The following is a 20,944-nucleotide window of genomic DNA, read 5'->3' as shown; positions in this document are numbered from 1 at the left end:
ACTCGTGAGTGCTTTGTTGTGTTTATTATCCTGCCTATTCTAAAGTCTCTTCTGTCATTTCCAAATACAGAGAGAGTCTTTTCAGAGGCAATCCAGGACCATCTCTTCCAGGACACAACCTGCCTTTAACACGACCCTTGAAAAAAAATCCCTAATTTTTTAGTTAGTTTGTTTTGTTCTTGTGAGAATCTTGAGCAAAATTTACACACCATTTTCTCCTGCCTAGAACAACACAGGGCAGTAGTCATACCTTTCTGCAGGAACCGGAAAAGTGAAAGATTTGTCCCAAAAAATGCATCTAAAAAAGATGCACGTAAGATACCGGAAGGTGCAGGACTAGAGGACGGCCCTTCTTTACCACCTGAGGTAGCTTTCAAGAATTTCTCGGCTCACTCCTTTTTTCACTTAACTTTGTGACACCAGAGAGTTATCAATGCTTCACAGGGACTGAGGCGCAGAGTTGAAGTGGGAGAGAGGTTACATGACCTTACCTAAAAATCACCATGGGCATCAGTGATGGAAACTCTGTGGAGTCACACTCTAGTCCCTCCTATTTTGCTGTGGGTTTAGAGTTAGGATTACGCCGAAAATTGCCCTGTGGCCAGGCAAGTTGGCCTAGGGAAAATGAAAATATCCAGCTGAATTAGGAGAGCAGCTGCTTTCTCCCCTTTTGGCTATTAGGTCTTAAGGAACCGGTGCCCAGACTGCAAGCGTGCTTCCTCTGGAAAATGCGCTCAGGTTGCCAGACTCTGCTCTGGGCTTGAGCGCGATCCCTACTGTGAAGTAGTATTTTTACTGACGTTGACACCCACTCTAAAAAACAGGAATTTTGAACAACTGCCAGTTAGAAATCTGGCCATGGAGTAATTTCTGTGATATTTAGCAACACATAGAAAGCAGCAGAACAAAGCATAGGAAATTCCGTAGGTGGGGAGCATGCTTTGATTCACAAGCACTGTGTAACTATTTAGAAGCGGTCAGCGTAGCAAAATTTGCCAACTCTTGCAAGCAGTATATGCTCCATTGCAGCAGGGATGTAACAACATCTGCTACAGGCAAAAAACAAACCTTCCCCCGTTTTGTCGTCAGGTACAATTACACCCCGGCCAATGTTCCTGCCTTTTTTCTCCTCCTCGTAATCCTAGTTGTCGAGCTCAACTGATCCACATTTGAGGCCAGAAAACAAATTTTACCCTGCTTAACCCACTATGATTGAAAAGCTAAGTTTGCATAGGAAACATTGACTTTACAGCGCGATTCCTGTGCAGCAGTGGATCATTTATGATGAATGCTGGCTATTCAAATTACGATTAACTAGGAAAAAATAAGCATTTTCCATCTATTCCTCTAGGTGGTGCTACACTATAGCATGAGAAGACCGATATCACAGCCGCAAAAACTACTACCATTTTACAAAGCTGTCCGTCCTTTTCCTGTGAGGGCTGTACATCCGATTTACTTTGCTTGCCTGCTTGCATCAGGCTGCCTTCCTTTCAGGGCTTTCCCCAGGAACAGGAGAACGGCATACCTTGTCCTACTGGCTTGCCTGTTGTTGCAGAACACGGCTCCGCAGGTTATTCCTATCTCTGTGTCTCTGCATACTTGAGGAGTAAACCTGCTATGCAAGGCAGATGGAAGGAACTAAGAATTTTGACACTTGCTAAATGAAAGGAAGGGGTACAGGGGATTCTTATACTTACGTCATATTGCCTCCCAAAGTAGGAGTGCTTCAGGATCTATGTGCTCAGTTCCCTCCTTCAGAAGCAAGTGTGAACATGGCACAGGCACTCATCCTTCCTACTACACATTTTCAACAATTCTAATACATCATAGCCCTCATCCTACTCCGCCTGCACACGGGTAGCCCAAAGTCCAGAGTGACTTACCAGGCAGCAACTAATTAAATAAGTTCTTTCTATTTAACACAGCTTAGGCGGTAACATACGGTGAACATCACCCAAAGATGTCCTCGTTCCCAGTCCGGCAGGTCAGCGTAACGTGACATACATACCCTTTACCTCTGCAATGGAGATCTAGCATATTTAGCAAATAAAGGTGGTGGTCACAGCAGCTAAGAAATGACACTTAACTTTTACAAAGATATTAACGTGATGATGGGACTGAAACTTGGGAAGGCGTCATGCTGCCCACACCCCTCTGCCTTTTGTTTAGCATGCTTCAAAAGAAGAGTCCTTTGGAAAATGGGCTGGCAGCTCAGAATGGAGTCACGAGGCCAAAGTCAAGGCTGTACAGAGTCCAAGGCAAATGGAAGAGAATTTACACTTCCCCGTTATTTCCTCCCGATGCCGCAGAGCTCCCCCTCAAACCTGGCTGGCACGACGCAGTCCTTGTGTCTTCAGAGCCCCTGCAATTGAAAGAGTTCCTCTTGGAGTGCGAGTCATTTGACCTTACTGAAGTGAGGATCGCGATATAATTAGCATGATCACTGACAGGACGTGAACAAGACTTTAAAAGACCTAGATTTTGGTCTTTTGTGCACAAAGTCCTTCCTCCCAGATGCTTCCTTTGGAGTCAGCGCCCTTATGTTCCTTCTGAGCACAGCTCCCCATCTGCACGGGACAGTGACTATTCCCGACTCCACAGGAATGGGCAAAGGAGGAATAATTAATTATACCACGGCCTGAGGGTGAACATATATATTGGTTGGGGTTTAAAGTACTATTAGTACACCCAGCATCTACAGATACCTATATTGCTTCTACAGTCACTGGGGAAGCTCCAGAGGAGGAGCACACCCAGACTCCAGGAGTCTCCTGTCACCTCCAGCCCCACGCACGCCTAACCCACTGCAGTAAGGCTGAAGCGCTGACAGACGGAAGCAGTGATTGACTCTTCCCTCATTGCCTACCTTGGTGGCATTCATTCCATTGACGCCTCTCTGCTATTCCTCCACAGGCACGGCACAGTTTTCCTTGTTCTCTGATGGAATCGCAAGATAGTCTGTCCTGTAGTTGGAGGGAAGGAGGAAAGCATAACCTCGAGTGCTGCAGTGCAAAAACCAGTTTGGGTCCATTCACCCTTACAGAGTTATTGAGTGCCTGTAAATACCTCTAAGGTAACAAATGTCACCTGTAGAAGACGCTTGCAGTAGGAAACTCTCCTCGGCATAGTCAGGAGCAGACACCGAGTCTTCCCTACTGTAAAATCCTACGCATACAGCCTTCCTACCATGTGAAAAGAACACCCTTATCCAAGCCAAGTATGTAGAAAGGTGGGAACGGACCAGTATGAAAATCAGAACATCTCTGCTGTGTCAACTGCATCTGTGAGTCAGATCTCTGAAAGCAGGCCTTCCAGGAGAGCGTCTCTGCGCAGTTCAAACCGGGCCACTTCGCAATACGTGCACTGTGGCCACCCTCCCTACCTGGTGCAGTGTGCAAGCGCATGGTCTCTTTTGGTACTCCTAAACATTGCAATGATTCCAGACATAGCAAACATCAGCTAAAATGTGCAATAGCAAAGTTCAGTCTTCTTGCAGTCTGATCTGGACCGAGACATCTGAAGAACCCTCGCAGAACAGCTCGCATCTGGAGAGATTTCACACTTACGCATTTTCCTGGGCAGCCTCCTCTGCCTTAGAGACTTTCCTGTAGCAATAGACCATTTCTATCAGTAGCCACAAGGTGAGGAAGACCAGCAGAATATACATCATAATTTCAGAGATGACCGAGGTGAAGTCTTCTCCAGCTGTTAAGAAAATTAAATAATCTGCGATCAGTTACATGCAGCCAGCACAGCACAGCTGCTCCACTGACGCCTTCCACCCTCGTGCCATCCTTCCTAGCCCACCTTGCCAGAGACACCCGGGTGCCACTACGCTATGAGGGGGCAGAAGACAAGGAACGGGCAAGGCTGCCAACAGGATATGCCAGTAGCGATCCCACTGCCTGCTTCCAGCGGAATCGAACATGCACAGGCCTGCATGCGTCTTGCGTTCGCCGCCGCCCACGCATCCATACAGATTGCTCACCGTTAGCCTATCTCATCTTCACACTCTGTTTCCTTTGTGCGTCCTACTCGCTGGTGCTACTTGACTGTATTGTGCCCCCAGTGATTTGAAAGATCAAAACACGGAGATGCTTGCGGGGAAGAAGGGAAGGGAAGACACAGCAGAGAAAGATGAGGGCTAAAGGCTCTTGTCCCTCTCTGAAGAGAACAGCGGAATTCCCATGGATTTCTAACAAGCCAGGATTTCAGCACTGAACTGAGCAAAACCAAGAGGAACAAAAAGGCTCAGGAGCGCTGCAAAGGGAAGGAGGGACTGGGAGAGGGTGGAAGGAAGAGACTGATATCAAAATGGAGAATGAGTCGTTCTGAGAGGGAGGGGGCGGAAGCAAGGAAGCAGAAGCTGCGGGAACCCTGGCAAAGGCTGTGCTGTAGCATCCCAGAGCCGCCAGGGGAGAATTGAGGGTTCTGGGCGGAGAAACTGGAAACCTCTGCTTGCTCCCTGTGCCTGCCCAGCTGTCGCACCAGCCTGCCAAGCTTATTATACCTTCCCACATTCACACACAACCACTCCGAGCCTAGAAAGAGGCTGCAGCCGGCAAATAAAATGCAGGTCTTTCCCCCTGAGCCCTGCATAGTGCTTGTTGCTGGCACACAGAGACGGAATTATCTGGCAGCTCAGTCTCCCCCCTCGTGCAATGCAATGACAAACTACATCCCTGGATGACAACACCCACGGCGAGTTAAGGCACAGCACACTTTCCGCCAATCCTTCATACCCTCCTCCACCACGGTGAGGTGGATCAATCTGGAGCTTGTGAAGAGAGGTCGGTGAATCTCGAACTCAAACTCCCGGGTGATGTTACACGTGTAGATACCCGAATCGTTCAAGGTCACATTTAACACAGTGATGGACACATCCTGCATGTCTTTACTCCCGTTCCACTGTAACCGACCACTGAAGCGGCTTGGAAATTCATGGTTCGTTTTCCTGTACTCGTAGATCTGTGAGGAAATGTGACCGGGCATTCTGATTAATCACTGACTCGTTATCTCAGACAACACCACAGCATATGCAAGGATCACCATCCTCCTCTAGCTACACACACGTTATGCTCTGTGCTACAGCTTCCTTAGTAACGGCACCTATTCATATTCTATCTTCCTTTACCTCGAACCTCAGATTCCTTTACAAAAGACAGAAAATTGCATGATCTCCATCACAGAGGTAGAAAAAACTATGGCACAGAAAAACAGACACACGTGAACAATGAAAAGATCAGCAGTGGAACTAAAAACTAGGATCCTGCAGTCTTCGTGCCCAGCCTGTCGGTCACTGCACGTAAGATCGTCTTAAGAAGGAACCACAGAATAAATACAGCAAAGACAAACAGTCATTTTCAGTAAGCCCAGGGATATTCAGCTGAAATGGAAGTGTTGCAGGACAAATACGACAGCATGAACACAGTACATCAGAAGAACAGAGCTCAGGTGGCTTTCGCAGGCCTAACCTCTTGCAGGTGTTTGGCTGACCACAGTCCCCATCGTTAAACCACCCACCCCAGCTCACATCCCTTCGTGTTCTTTGGGCTGCCACTGGCAAATATATCACCCAGGTCACTGAAAGTGAATTCCCATCTCATTCCTTAGCACAGCCCCTTTAGTTCTGAGACAGTAGGAGGATATTTGTCATCTTGCCTAGCCCTGCTCAATCGCGATGAAACGCAACTGCTGATCTAATGCTTCATACTCAGATATAGGAAGAAACACGTGTACTTCGCCTTCAACTTATTCTCTGTTTTACCAGCCTTCCTTGAATACCAGTTGCCCCTCGTCTGTACCATTCCCATTTTGGTTCACTCTGAAAAGGAATTTTACCTTTTCCTGACAGGGGTCCAAAACAACTCACAAACATCCTCCCACAGTCAGGATGTCAGAACTTTTATTGAGGCAAAAAGAAGTAAATCCTGTCCTGCAGATTTATCGGATCCTGATTTAACCTCCAAAGAACAGCTTTGGGATTCAGAAGCGTCCTAAGAAGGGAGACTTGGCCAAGGGTACCAGGTGTCACTCCATACTTCTGTTTCCCTTCTTGATCTCCTTACATGCTAGACTTGTTGTATTCAAGAAATGGAACTGGAAATTCATATTCATGTATGCCCCACCCCAGATGTTTAAACTCAACAATAGATTCTAGCTTTTTCTGCCATGAGTTCATGCTGTGCCCAAGTGTGGAAATCAGCTAAGTGAAGAAAAGGCACTTTAGTTACTGCTCAAAATTGGTGCTGTGGAGCCTCTGGGTGAAAATGCTGCAGAAATTGTGAAGATCCACAGCTTAGATCTGAACTCCAAGCTCGTCTCTCCTCTGTGATACGAAAGCAGCCTGCTGAGCGTTTCTATAGACTTTGAGTAAGAATGCAGCAGACAGCTTTTGTTCATCTTTGGGTGTCTCTACTTCCCATATACAGCCTTCCTTGAGAATCTTATAAATACCTTTTGGCATCTCCCACATGAGCTCACTGGGCTGTGTTTCACAGTAAGACCTACGAGAACAAGAGCTCGGCTACCAAACATACATACAGGTTCATCTTTTCCACCCTCCGGCCTGTAGAACCATTCCACCACCGTGCTGGCTGTGACCTCTTCCCTCTTCATGCAGGAGATGCAGAGTAGCTTCATGTGCGTTCCTTGGACAGCCTCTGTCTCTGATGGAACTTCAACACATACTGCAGAACAAAAACCAGCTAGGAAGAAGGAGCAGCAGAGGAAAAGCGAGACAGAGAAGCATAAGACAGAATTAGAGAGATGTCAGTAGCCACGTATCGGCATTTATGATCACATCATCCCCAATGGAAAACCATTTGATTTATTACTAGCACCCTCTGACAACAGACAAGTCTCAAATGTAAGATTTTACCAAGCTTCCTTCTCTGAGATATCAATAATTCATAATAATAAACAGAGGGTGATCACTTCATGCAGATTCACCTCTCCAGCACCTGCTTTGCCACAACTTTAATTTTTCCCATAGTAATTAATGCACCTTAGAGGCATTGCTCATTCCCTCCCATGCATGCTGAGCATGCTCCTGTTACAGTAGCAATTACAGTCTGGTATGAGAGAAAGCCCAGAATTCAAGCATGGAGGAACAGCTCGCCCTTTGTGCTAAGTTAAGAGGTCTGGATGCTTTCATCTGGCAATGTGTTCAAAACAAACTGGGAGGATTCACCACCCTTCCTGTTTCTAGGTTTCGTAAGCAGTACTGGGAACCAAGGGGCTTGGACTCGAGTAAATTTGGCAGCAGGAGGAGTTATTGATTTTTCACGCATTCCTGCTCCAAAACGCTTCCAATCAGATCTGTGCTAACACTGGCAACTATAAAATACTGCTCTCCCAAACAAGACAAAAATCATTGTCTGGGAAGCTACACGCTTGATAGGAAAAGGAATGCTTCAGCACGACATCTCAGCCTAAATCCTTGCTGACATTTGTCCCCTGGGCTAAACAATACTGGGTTCTGTCTGTCCAAACCTGTCTCCAAAGCCTAGAGTTTAGCTCGCTGAAGATGCTGACTTTGCTGGCTGCTGCCTCCTCCCCAGCCTCTGAGATACCATTAATCCACTCTTTCGAGCAGTGCATTATCCCAGGACCTATCCTGGAAACAGCCACATTCCCATTCTCCCGTCCTACCAGCTCCACGGGAAGCACCAGCTTTCTGGGAGAAATAAGCAGCTACTGGATCGTGCCTTACTCTGGTTAAATTAGATACGTACACACAGATACGCACCCACACACAGAGCTGTAGGTATACGTGCACATCAGATGCAGCTGTATTGGCAAAACTAACCAACCTTTTCCTGGTTGCAGAAGGAAAACTGTAATCGCACTGAAACGATTTACAACAGTTTATATAGACGGCATGGGAAGCCAGCACTAACATGCACTGCTTAACGGTTTGCACATCCTCCCTGAGGCAACTAAATGTTAAATTACATTGCAAATTTCAAAGCAACAGAGAACAGGAAACAGTAAAGAACTTGCATGCGTATTAAAGCACACGCTTTGTGCCCTAAGTCTACTTAGCAGTAACGTGTTTTCTCTGCTCATATTAACTCCATTACATTCATACTAACTCTGCACAAATATTGTTTCCTTCTCCTCTCGTAAACAAAAAAGCCACCTCAAAGGCTGGTCTTCGTGACAGCGTTAAGCCAACCTTGCTAGGAAAAGCAGCATTTTAAAGAAGCATCCTACAAAGACACAAGCACCGATTTGGTGGAGACCCTGGCTGAAGACAAGAGGGAATGGAAGCACCTACCCCAGACCACCAACACGACCGAAGACACGCAAACCAGCCTTGGCAGTGCAGCCATTGTTCCGAGCCAGGAGCAAATCTCAACCTGGGCAAAGGCTCTTTCGGAAGACGCTGCTTCTCCGCTCCTCGCTGCAGACCCAGCGCAACAGGATGCTTCGGGGCTGCCGGCTGCTGAGCGCCCGTCGGTTCGGATCTGCCGGCGAGAAGGGAGCCGCGGGTGGGCGGCAGCTGCGGGATGAGCGCGATCGGAGGGCTCCGTTCCCCCGCGGCGCGGGAATCCACGCGAAGGCTGGGCTGGGCTGGGCTGGGCTAGGCTGGGCTCCCACCGGCGCGGGCGGCAGCACCACGGACAGGGCCGCGGCCCCGGACAGCTCCGCTTCCCCGCCGCGGCTGCCGGCGGGCGCTGCTTCCTCCCCCTCCTCCTCCTCCTCCTCGGCTCCGCGCAGGGAGGTGCCGGGGCGGCGGAGCAGCAGGTGGGAGCGGCGGGGCTCGGCGGGGAGCGGCTCAGCCCGGGGCTGGGGGGCGGCGACCGGCGGCGCCTTGCTCTCCGCTGCGGCCGGGGGCAGCGCGCATCCCTGCGCGGGGGCGCAGCAGCTTCCCGGCCGCGGCAGGGCCCGGGCGGAGGGCCAGGCTGGCCCGGGCGGGGGGCACGGCGGCGGCAGGCATGCGCGGCAGCCCGCCTGCCTGCCTCCCTCCCCCGGCCCCTGCCGGCGAGCCGAGAAGGAGGCTGGAGCAGGGCTGTCCCCACCGGGCAAGCGCCCAGCCGAGCTCCCCAGCCCCTCCCGCGGCCGCCCGAGGGGTCAGCGCTCATGCACCCTCCTCTCCTTCCCCGCTGGAGCTGGGGGGAGGTGGCAGCTTGGCTAGAGAGGGGGGATCGGCATCGTTCCGCCAGCCTCCAAAATAGATCCGAGGGGGGAGAGAGTGGGGGAAGAGTTATCCACGCGGGTCACAGAAAGGCCTCCACCTCTAACGAGTTTAATACTAACATTTGCACAGCTCTGAAGGTCACAGCTGGAAATGCTGGGAAATCCTCTCTCCTCATGTTCCAGCCTGATTCCCAGGCATTTGATGCCAGCAAGCAGGCTGGGCTTTCTCTTGGACTGGGGCCACTGTGCCCTGAAGGGCTTCCTCCAACTTTGAAGGTCACTGGGGACAGAGAGGAAAAAAAATGAAGCGCTTGTTAAATGCACTCCCTCTTTTTTAAGCATCTGCTCTGATGTCTGCTCAATAAACAGCGCAATCAATTGAATTAAACCTGCTCGATCCCATCAGAGAACGATGCGTGAGCAACTCGCAGTGCCAAAACTCAGAGCGCGGATGGCGAGACCCACCCAAACAGGGATATTTGCAGCCATCAGAAAGCATCAGCTCCGAGCCCTTCGGCTGTACGCGGACTGTCGGCCGGGCACAACGCTGCCGGTGGTGGTCGCGACCGCAGCCCCGTGGCCTTCTAGCACTGCCTAGTGCCGGGGGCTTGGTGCCAAGGGCGCCCACACAGTCTGGTCCCTATGCTGCTTAAGCAAAGCAGGCACTGAACAAAGCCAGCACTTTTCCTAGACACCATCTAATCGTGTTTGTATCGGCAAGCTGCATTCATCATCTGCCAATAACTATGTACAAAGCAACAGCCTCCACATCACCCTTCATAGCCTACTGTGACAACTTCAAGTAATTCCTAGCTAAGGACATCTTCCTAATTCCTTGTTCTGCTTTGTTTTACTGACTGGACAGGTTACTCTGCCCTGTTCCAACCCACATCTGGCTTTGACCCCCGAAACCGTTGCAGCCCTGCAATATTACAGCAGGGACTGACCAAAGCCACAGCAGTCCCTACATGCTGCCCCCTCTGCTCCTACGCTTCTTTGGGTTACCGTGCGCTCCCACCAGCAAGCTAATGAAAGAAAACACCTATTTAATGTATCCACAGGAGCCAGGTGTGACTATGCAGACCAACAGCATGCGAGTCAGTGGCCTGCAGATGCTAGCACCACACTCCCAATTCCCCGCTTAGAAGCCATCCATCATGGATATCCAAATCATAAAATCTGACTTTCCTCCACAGGAAGACAAAATGGCAGCCACGATACCCAGAGGCGATGGAAGGACATAGCCTCCTACTTTAAGCCATTTGGTTTTCTCCCATTTCCTCTTGCTATATTCACAACTCAAAGGGAAGGGCAGGCTAAGCCACAGGATTTCCTCCTAACTCTTCTGGAACAATCCAGCCTGTGCATGGTGGATGAGTGCTGACAGCGGGTTTTTTATAGACACAGGAACTACTGGACAATGTCCCTGGCTATCTCATTTGACAACCACCTGTTTCATGAAGTACAGTGGAAATCACATCTGTTCTCAGGAAGCCAGGTGCACTGCCAGAGAACACAGAACGCGGATCAGCAGAGCCGTACTCTCTGTGCTACGGCTGCTCTAATTCCATCTATTACAGTGAATCCTGCCAGGGAGGAGAGAGAGGGTCTCAGGTGCTTAAGAGGAAGCAGCAGCTCTAAACGGCTGATTCGGTCAGCAGATGCTGACTGACCCTTCGCCCTTCCTACCCCTTTCACAGCACAGCCCTGCCATCAGGTGTCTTGCTGCTCCCCCAGGTAGAAACAGAAGCCTTTTCCTCACCCACCAACCAATTTAAGTTACAGTGACAATACAAAGATCCTAAAACAGTAATGATTTTTCCCTCAGTCTCGTTCATATACAGCCCTCAAGCACTTCATGCTAGATGGGTGTTCTAGCTGCTATTTAAAAAAAGGATATTGGGCCCAGAAGTGAAGAAAATCTCTGGTGAAACTGAGCTTGGATTTGAGTGGATTGTAACACAAAAAGGCACAGGCCAGGGAGGCAAACAGACGTCTCACCCTCTCTCCCAGCTCTGGAGGAGTTTATTTTTCACACAGAGCATGCCTCATGTACTACAGATAAAACCAACGGTGATTTGAAATAAATACCTGTAAGTCAGCCCAGTTTATTAAACTGCCAGAACCTGCGTTGGGGTTTTTAAAAACACACACGCACATAGAAAGACTCCTCCGGACTTATTCAGGGATACTGTGTTTTTTTAGAATGGAAGGATAAGACACTTTCATTCTTGCTACAATCTGGACTTAGCTGGGAACCACTCCAATGTCTCCATGTGCCTGTTTTGAACAGGCAACAAACACTGCCTGGCCCCCTTCAGGAAAGCTCACAAATAAACGGGATGCCACGCTGGAAACCTGTTTCAATTTTCAGCCCTAGTGTGCTGCAAAAGAGAGGGAGGGCACAGCTTTTCCAAACCCCATCGAGTGCAAGGATGCACAGCTGCTCCTTCTTGCCCTGACACTGCCTGGATGCCTCCAGTGAAGAGGCTGCAGGACAGGCGTAACCCCGAGGGCGCAGGATGCTCAGCACCACAAATCTCTCGGCCATTTTGGCCCTCCGGGGGAAATGGTGAGGGGAACTGAATGTTGAGAGAGAGAAATCTTGAATGCTGCTAGAAGCAGCCCAACTTATCATGTGGGGGTTGCTATGGCAACCCACCCAGTTAATGCTTCACAGGAAAAAAAAAAAAAAGGAGAAGAGAAGAAAGGCTGGCACTTTTGCACAGGCACAACAAGGCAAGGAGATAAAAATAATGTCAGCACCCTGCCCCCACCAATCCATCATTCTTGTGGTCCCTGAGCCAGGCTACAGGAGTGGGAACACAAAACCTGCATGTCTGGCCTCCCTGTGACAGCCATCTTGGCAGCCTCCTCTGCCGTCCGCAATCACATCAGCTCGCTTCAGTGCAAATGTCCCCTTTACTGTGTAGCTGAGCGTCAGCAAAGCTTGTTCCTTGCACAGCCCCTCCTGACTGCCAGGAGCCAGCATATACCCACCGCTGGAATCGACAGCCTCCCCGACCTCGAGGCCACCGGAGCTGTGCAACAACCACAGAAGAGCAGTGCATTCCCCGATGCACAAGTGCCGTAAGGAAGGGACGGAAAGGAAGAGAGCACCCTTTACGCTTGCTTACTGCTGCTCCGACAGAGCAGCCTCTAGCCAGCGTGAAACCAGTAACGGTTTGCAGGAAAGTCACACAGAATAATGTAAACCAATTTAAAAACATTGCATTTAATAGCTGTAGGCATCCTTCCCACGCACTTCAAAAACCATTCTACAGAAATCTATAGCAAGGGAAGACATCTCTAGTTGCCTTTACAGGGTGCCTGGAGGGTTATGAAAGCTCATTCAGTTTTCTCTTTTTCACACTCAAGTTTGAAAATGCATTCTCCGTGTACCTGCCAACATCTGGATCCCCGACGTACACACTACAGACAACTCCAGCTACACTCTTCACACATCTTTCCATCTATAGACCTATATTTCCAGCTGATGCACAGTTCCCAGTGCTGGGGACGAGGTCTGCAGCGTTGGGGGTGCACCCAGCCCCCATTTCATGCCCTTCTCGCCACCTCCCATGTTCAAGAAAGTAGGTCTCCATTAACGCTCTTCAGATGCAGGTACCCAGAGTGACTGTGCTATCTTTCATGCTCTCTCTATACAAATACCTCCCTGCATTTGCATTGTATAATTTTTGGCAAGATCTATTTCCCCACGCACATAGCCCTGTGATTCCATACTGAACCACCGCTGTTTTCTGTCACAAACATGCTGCAGAACCCCTTTCCACAGGTTGTGCATGTTCCTGATTTACTACTGCTACTGGAGCTGGGCTTAGCTTGCTTCACGCCTGCAGAAGAGGCCAACTGATTTCCAAGGCCTCTGTTTTGGATTGGCAGTACTCTGACCCGTTAACACCAGCTGCTCTCCCTTTCTGCTTTCACTGAGGACCCACAAAGCACAGTCCCTTTGCCATCTTTATCCCCCAGAGAAAACACAGGCTGTTCAGCGTGCCTCTATTTATCCTTGGCTCCAAGGATTGTTTTCCTTTCAGGACTGAGAATGAGAAGGACTCGACGTTAGAGTGTCCTCCCCCCGTGAGCAAGAAGTAGCTGCCCCGGCAGGCAGACTGCCGAGCTGTTTGCTCGTAGCGGTGCTCCCTGTCAGAGAAATGCTTCCTCAAATGCAGCCTCGCGTAAGCCAAAGCCTGCCCATGCACAGAGGACTGGCAGGGTCTGGGGACTTGGATCCCTTTGAGCAGCAGGTGTGCTCCGAAGGCTGCCTTGAAAATTCTCCCCTCTGTATCCAAGAAATGCACGGAGCTACATTCCTGCACATTGCTAATGCTTTGTGGTCAGCAACAAAATAAACACCCTTTTTCAGACCTTTAATACAGGCCATATTTAGAGGTGTGTTATTGTAGACATCCTGGAAATTTTAAGCCCTGGTGTTGGTCCAGGTACTTTTGGGGTACTGTTTTCTGGGAATCCATGCCAATAAAATCAAGCAGTGCTTATGTACATAGGCAAGCCTTTGTGTGCTGTAACTGAAGTGCCATTTTACCAATCTGGAGCCTAATGAGGTGGTACTTTCACAGATATGCTTTTAGGCCTCTCCTCAGCTCATTCAACCTCACCAGTGGATGAAAATCCATTAGCGTGTCAGATTGCCCCACGCATTCATTCACATTCGCTCATTTAATTTCTGAATTCTTACTGCTAGTAAAACACACCAGCGCATCAATTATTTTAGCACCATGCAATGACTGCATTTTTGTAAAGAAAAGCCTGTTCAGCAAGTGTTACCTTGGCTGGATTGAAGTGCTAGCTGCTGCTTTTTCCTTAAGCGTTGAATGTGGCTGAATCTCCTCCCAGCTGCCAATAAACACGGGCATACACCTTTAAGTTTGTTTCCAAGTCCCCTAGAAGAAAGCTCTGGGCTGCTTCTCAAATGTGGTTTGTCTTCATAGGAGTCCAAGAAATACGAAGGATTCCAAGAGACTTTTTTTGTACTGGAGATGTTTGGTCGGGTATATTTGTTATCCTGCAGAATCAAGTCTCCCATTGGGAAAGAGAAACTTTCTTTGGTCTTGGCTATGTTCTACACCTTCCACCTGCGGGTTTCCAACTTTCTCCTCCTAGTAGCACACTTGTCATCATCCTTCATCTAAAACGACACACACATACGTAATACATTAGACATCACACAAGAGAAAGGACAAACAGTTTTCCCAGCTTCAGTGTGACAGAATTTAAAAGTCTTATCTTCTGACAGTGAGGAACATCTCCCTGGTCAAATTGAAAGGTGCTGTATAAAATAAAAGTTACACAGAGCTTTAAATCTGTAAAATGTCCCTTTCTGCTTCAAACCCACCATTTTTCAAAGGGAATGCTAGCACTTCACCATCTAAGCAGGGACCTTCTCCTGACTAGGTATTCTGCAACAGTTTGCTTACTTTTAGTAGTTGTTTTATTAACTTTAAACAAAGCAACAAACAGAAAAAAACCCAAACAAACTTAGAGCACTTGTAGGTTTCCATCCAGAGGCCAAATACTGTACGGGAAAGGAGAGATTACACGGAGAAATCCCAAGGGACGGGTTGGGCAGGGGAGGGGAGAGAGAGAACACGTATGTGCACGCATGTGTGTGCGTGTGTATGTAAGCGTGTGTTGTGGGCGGGAGGTAAAAATACACGCCTGGTGCTGTGCAATCCTGGAAAACCTTGGCACTGTGTCTGCAGATCCAGCAGATAGCGCTGTCCCCTCTGCGTCTCCAGAGGTAAAGCCAAGCTCCTCTACTGAGACATTTTTCAGGCAATAGAGACCTTAGAGCTAGAGAAACTGTGTCACTGTTTCTGTGTTCTCCTCGACTTTCTAAGTTACATTCACTTGTCTTCTGATGTTATTGCTGTTAATTACTCACCCCAGAGAGTCCCCATCACAGACAAGACGTGTTACAAATGCTAGACTAAGAAAGAGCTCAGTGCAGCCTTTCTGTCCCATGACTTAATGACTGTGAGTTCTTCAGCGTCCCAGCTGGTGACTAACTAATTTATCTGCAAAAAGTCTATAATTTATCCACAAATAGATGATGTGCCTACATCACTTACACCTTTTCCCCAGTTACTGTGGAACTCTACAGAAGTATATCAGTTCTCTTAAAAAAACTGGGGGTGCAAATCTACATTAAAGTCACCCACGGTAACTGAATCAGCTGCAATACTTATCACTTTGCATGCAAGTGCAAATATTCCCCTTTCAGCCCAAAGATCTGCAGTTCTCGATTTCGCGAAACCATGAAATCCCTGCAACAGAATAGCTCTTGCATTGGTGCCTGTCAAATTCTAAAAGCATTTGGCCACAAAGGACTTAAGTGATGCACAATCTTGTATGGGCTTCAGAATTAGATTTCTGTGAGACTATAAAAGCAAGAGGGATGCAGAAATTCCCCTCCAGACTAAGCCCTGGAACACAGTACCAACTCTGCTCCACTCCACGTGCTTGCCTTGCCTTCCCCCCTTCCATCACTCCTCCTGCTTCAGCTCTTTGCCCTGCCCGACTGCTGCCCTTCCCACGGCAACCCTTACTTCCTCTGTCATTCTGCTTTGCCTGGGCCTTGCCAGCTCACCTACCGTTACCTGCAAGCCTTACCTGCCCTCGTCCCCTCTCACTGCCCAGCTGATGGCTCTTGCTCGTCGCTCAAGGTGCCCCCCAAGATCAGGTGGTTTACATTGAGCAGAGAGGACACTACACAAAAACAGACTGTATGGCACGCACTAACTACTTACATTGAGTCACCACTTCTTACAGGAAACTAGACTATATAAATCACTGGCTTTAGCTACAATTAAAAACCCCAATGCTCTGAGGAGAATGAATCTGTAACTGTTGATATCAGGTACAGATCTCAGTGTGCTCCTGACAGGTATCAGCCAGTTCTTTAAGATAAATAAAATAATAAGAAACCAAACAATGTCTGTGAGATCAGGCAAGCTGGAAGGCACAGGGAATAATTCAGTTCCACCAGCAGCCCTTGAACAGAGCATAACAAAAGCACGCCTAGCTCCACAGCCAGCCACCAGGATAGCCAGCTACCTGAGTCATGTAATTGCCCGAAGGTCACATAGTTTGCTTATTTCAAGGTCGGCTGAAACTAGGTCATCAGCTCAAGTCTGTGTTTTGGCAAGGACTAAAAATTAGTGCCAACTGCCAGCAATGTATGGAGGATAAATCGAGTTCAAGAGTGTTCTTGGTCCTAATGGTCAGATGCCATTACTACCTGCCCGCCCTCAGCACTGAACAAAACCAAACCCAACTTTTGGCACTTACTTCGGAAAGAGAAACAGTTTCCTTCCAGCACTGGAGATGGGGCTGTCCAACTCAGGAACAAGGGACACCGTTGGTGCACACTCCCCGATCGCGCTCTCACGTGCAGAAACACAGAACGTCGGCACAATGCTTCCAGGAGGCCGTTATTACAAGTACCGCTTCCTATTAAAAAAAAAAAGGGTACTTGTTATTACTCATGCTTGAGAGAGAAGCTTGCAGTTCTAAAGAGAATTAAGTGTTATCTGCAATTTACATAATATTTTCCTTATTGTTATTCTTATGCATACATTTGTATAATCACAACAGGAAATCACTTGGACTATAATCTCTCTTTCTTTCGTATTTCTATAGACTCAGCATCACAGGGTCCTTGTCCAGGTACAATTATCCAGTGATAACAACAAGTTTTTGATAAGGAGTCATGCTGATCGTATCAGAGCGAGAACGCTATACGAAAGAACACTATGCACATATACTCCACTTAAAGAGACACATATACATATACACCTTTAAAGAAAAGCGGTTATGTTGGAAGCCATCCACATGGCCACAAATGCCCAGTAAGAACGAGGTGAAAGGCTACTTGTGTGACCCACTAAGCAGTGGCACGATCACTTCCATTCCAATGGCACTACACGTGGCCACCAGCCATGAACAGTATGTGGGTTATTAAATTCTGCACTCAGGATGGTCACAGTACACCTACAGCTAGTTACTGCTTTTGTCACGCAATGTAAACAATCCTCGATTGAAAACGTTTTTGGAAGTAGAGTTTTCATTCTAAAACTGCAAGACATTTTATGTTATCAGGACTGTCTATAGGCTCTTACAGAAAAGCTGCATAGACTGGATCCTGTCCTGCAGAAAATTAGAAAAAACAGAAAATCAGGAAAAAAACCAGAAAATCCTGTTACAGACAGGATCAGCAGAACGATAGCTGGGAGGCTGAGGGAAGCAGAGATCACCCGAGCCCTCATGTGTGGTGATGGGGTGTCCACTTTTTGTCAGAAGTGTCTTTGAACAAAGCCTTTGGGGGACAGACAGGATTAACTTTTTCTATAAAATACATAAGCTTTATGCCAGAAATTTCAGGACATTAAAAACCAAGCTGTGCACTATGAAACAGAGCCCTGACAGACGTTTTCTGTCAGCTGCCCTTACACGTACTCCTTTTGCCTGGCAAGGATTATGTTCGAGATGAGGAAGGAGGATGTTCTGCACTCTCCCTGTGCAGCTGCTCCACGCTCTGGGCAGCCACGGTGCAAGGTGCTCAGTGGCCTTGGGAGTGCTCGCTACAGAGGGCAACTCCCCAGGCTTTGACAACACTCTTTCCTCCTCCTACACCCATCCTCATGTAAACCATACAAGGAATGACACTTCCTAACAAAGGAGCTGTTTGTTCTATAAATAGTCTTTCTCTCATGTACCACAGATATTACCGCCCTTTCCTAGCACAAGAGCAACAACACACAAATATTAACACTGGTGGTTTCTCTAAGAAATGAAGAAATAGAGCACATCAGTGCGACATACTGAAGGCACAAGCATGAAGCTGTTTCTGAGGAGGAAATGAAATTTCACACATCCTCGACAAAAGTTGGAAGCTTATTTCAATTTAGAAAGAAATGCGCTTTCTCTAATATGCCAGAGTGCTCCTAAACTGTAACAGAGTATTAAGCATGATTTGCTTTCCCCAATTACTGGGGGGTCCATAAATATAGAATTTGAAAGACAGTACAGACGAGTAGTGTCAATTCTGCACCTACTTCTGATTTCAGTGGGTACTGCGTACATATTAATCCACAAACTAACGAGGTCTTCTATCATCTGAACCCATGAGGCGTCAAATCCTCCCTACCATGAGGAAACACAGGTAAATCAAGGTGAAGTGATTGGCTCAAGGCCACAGATTAAACCTGGGGTTGAGGTGAGGGCCCTTAACTTCCTGCTTCCTGTTTTAATGACCAGGTTACGGAGCCTCCGCCCCACCACTGACCCCCATACCTTCATTGCTGTCCCATGATCGCACACGGGCTTGTTTAGCAGTATCAGTCTTTTTCCTTCCTTTATGCATCTTGCTCAGCAAAACATTCTCACCTCATTTCCCTTTCTAGGCAAAGCTTTGCAGTCTCTTCTTTCCCCCACCTTGGATCATGCTCTTGGAACATATGGGTGCCAACACGCAAACAGGAAGCACTTTAGTACTCTGAAGCCTTTGCCTTTGTCTGCTGGTGACAGCAGCGACCTCTTAACCTAGATAACTTCACAAGCAGCTGCAGGACAGACACTGCAGCAGCACAGCACAAGGTCCTCTTCCCTCACAGTTCTTCTGTACAAGTAGTAACGACCACCATGAAAGGCAGGTACAGAAGAGAACGGTGTGCAAGCGCCTACCCTTTTGATAGAAAGGGCTAGCGACATCAGCACGCTCGTCTGCACGCGACAACTGATTACTGCAGGAGGATGGGGGAGACCAAAATGAACACTGGGCTGGTAAATTAGACTAAACCAAATGTTTCCATTTTAACTTCAGAGAGCCCTTGGCTGACTGAAATCCTCTAATAAAATCAGCTTTCCTCTTGGCGGTATCTCAGAATGAAATGTTTCACATTTTTTTTCCTCCTCTTCCCATACTTTTTTCCTTCTTGGAGTGTTAAGTAATTTGCATTTAATGACTTGCAAATTATTAGATATGCAAATAGCTACAGTTCTCTATAAACTGACTCCATGGTTCTGCTAATTTGTTGTTTTCCAGGGAAAACAGTCATCAACCAGCTTGATAGACATTCCGTGCCTCACACTCAAAACAAGCATGAAATGGAGCAACACTGAACACAAGTCTGGGAATCCACGGCTTAATTCCAAATCCAAGCTTAGATTGATAAGGAAGGTCTAATGCAGCCAGGAGTATTTCCAGCAACGTATAGATTTTCCTGTGTGTTATTTTAGTCTCAAAGCCAAAATGCTGGCTTGGAAGGTTCAAGTCTTCTGATTACATTTGGAAAATACAACACAAACAAATACCCTGCTGCGTGAAGGACCTGTCTCCTTGACATGTTCTAGTTTTGATCCGAGTATTAGCGTTGTCACCGAAGGGATCTACTCACGTTAACAGTGGCAGCGTTTCCTTGTCACATGGAAATACTCTCACAGAAGATGAAAGAGCTTACACTCCGAAGAGCCCACGCAAACAGCGCTCAGACAGCAGCCTTCTCTGGCCCAGTCCACTCAAGCAGAACTCAGGCTTAGCAAGAGAAAGTACTAGCTGCCATTTAACTGAGCAGGGAGAAAAGCCCATCAGCTGTATGTTAAGACTGTCAGTCGCAAGTTTCTTATCTCTGGCTGTTTTAAAATTATTTTAAAAAGCACTTTGTTTAAAAATAATCCATGCTGACTTCCCCCATGTAATTATTAAGAATTTGAAAAACACAACTTCTGATTTCACCAGCTACTATTTCACGGGGTGTCTCCACATTGCTGAAAAATCTCCCTGAACACTAAACTGCAAATTCTTTTCAGCTCCAAATGTAATAAAACGGTAGTATCATCAGATATGTACGTGTTAAACTGCACCAAAGGGCTGAGCAGCAGCTGAGAGAAAACCTCAGAGAGAAAAACCAGAAGAGAGTACAAGGCATCGTTAAAGCAGGTTGTAGAAGATAGCACAGATATTGGACCACAAAAAGTGGCTGGATGCATTAAATGGCAGACCCCAATACTCACCTCAGCAATAAGAAAGGAATCTTGGGAAAGGAGATGTTTTGCTGCCTGTGTCCTGCTCTAATGGGGCCAAGCCAGTCTTGGTTTCGACTGGAATTCCCTACTGCAACCAGAACAAAGCTTCCCAGCCCTTGCCTGAAGCGGTCTAGAGTGCAGTTCACGTGTGATAGAGGTTCTTGTGTTTTGGTGCAGTCTCAGAAGTGGGAAGGAAGCAGCATTCCCGCAATCCATACTCCCATTACCGCCTGGTTGCTACTAAGCATTTTATCACCGACCTATCTCACGTGGCTTAGAGAATACTTTCCATAAGGAGGCCGGCAAGTACAAACTGGCAAACAATACTAAAAGAGGGTGTGCAGTCCTGATGAGCATTAAGACAGAGATGGCAGAAAACTCACTGTCGGTTAACATTTCAAATATACAAACTGCATATGTTCTGGTCTGGTGTAAATGTTTGAGCCTTTTCGTACCTTCAGTTCTGCAGGGAAATTAATAATTTGCTTTTTCTTCCAGCAAATTCTCGAGAGGTATCCTGATAGCCCCCCAACTCCATCGTTTGATTCCCTTTCCCTCTGAAATTCGTCCAAGCTACTCTTACCATCCCTGTTTAGCCACCCAATTTTCCCATTCCCCAGAGTGGTGCTCCCTCTCTCACTGCTTGCAGGCAGGTTTTGTCCATGTCCTGAAACTTGCAGCTAACTTCTTTACCCTTGGGGCGTGACAACCTGCTCAACCCACCACCTTG

The 20,944-nt window shown here is 47.7% G+C and overlaps 1 protein-coding gene across 4 annotated transcripts; it reads right to left on the bottom strand.

Moving 5' to 3' along the window:
• Positions 1–2: 2 nt before the first annotated feature.
• Positions 3–18,651, bottom strand: SCN3B (sodium voltage-gated channel beta subunit 3). Of its 4 annotated transcripts, none has more exons than XM_064470933.1 (8): positions 18,484–18,651; positions 16,480–16,641; positions 13,957–14,317; positions 6,547–6,710; positions 4,746–4,971; positions 3,570–3,708; positions 2,870–2,966; positions 3–2,365 (listed from the first exon to the last, which is right to left on the bottom strand). In XM_064470933.1, the coding sequence occupies exons 3-7, from the start codon at positions 14,213–14,215 to the stop codon at positions 2,903–2,905; spliced, it is 852 nt and encodes a 283-aa protein (XP_064327003.1). In that variant the 5' UTR covers positions 14,216–14,317; positions 16,480–16,641; positions 18,484–18,651; the 3' UTR covers positions 3–2,365; positions 2,870–2,902. The 4 variants fall into 4 exon arrangements, 3 of the variants coding, with proteins under 3 accessions (XP_064327003.1, XP_064327004.1, XP_009512663.1); XM_064470934.1 differs by having other exon boundaries at positions 18,577–18,632; XR_010375927.1 differs by lacking the exons at positions 13,957–14,317; positions 16,480–16,641; positions 18,484–18,651 and adding an exon at positions 8,285–8,980 and having other exon boundaries at positions 3–1,615; positions 1,701–2,365.
• Positions 18,652–20,944: the final 2,293 nt, after the last annotated feature.

Source organism: Phalacrocorax carbo, chromosome 21, assembly GCF_963921805.1.
Source record: "Phalacrocorax carbo chromosome 21, bPhaCar2.1, whole genome shotgun sequence".
Taxonomy (NCBI): domain Eukaryota; kingdom Metazoa; phylum Chordata; class Aves; order Suliformes; family Phalacrocoracidae; genus Phalacrocorax; species Phalacrocorax carbo.
This window is presented reverse-complemented; position numbering and strand designations above follow the sequence as displayed.

Bases quoted from the DNA above. Each gene is read 5' to 3' on its own strand.
- SCN3B (XM_064470933.1), bottom strand. From the start codon at position 14,215: ATGGGAGACTTGATTCTGCAGGATAACAAATATACCCGACCAAACATC. The intron at 4,972-6,546 runs GTATGTATGTTT...ATTTCCTCACAG, and splicing joins AGGGTGGAAAAGATGAACCT to ATCTACGAGTACAGGAAAAC. The intron at 3,709-4,745 runs GTATGAAGGATT...TTTTCTTAACAG, and splicing joins CCTCACCGTGGTGGAGGAGG to CTGGAGAAGACTTCACCTCG.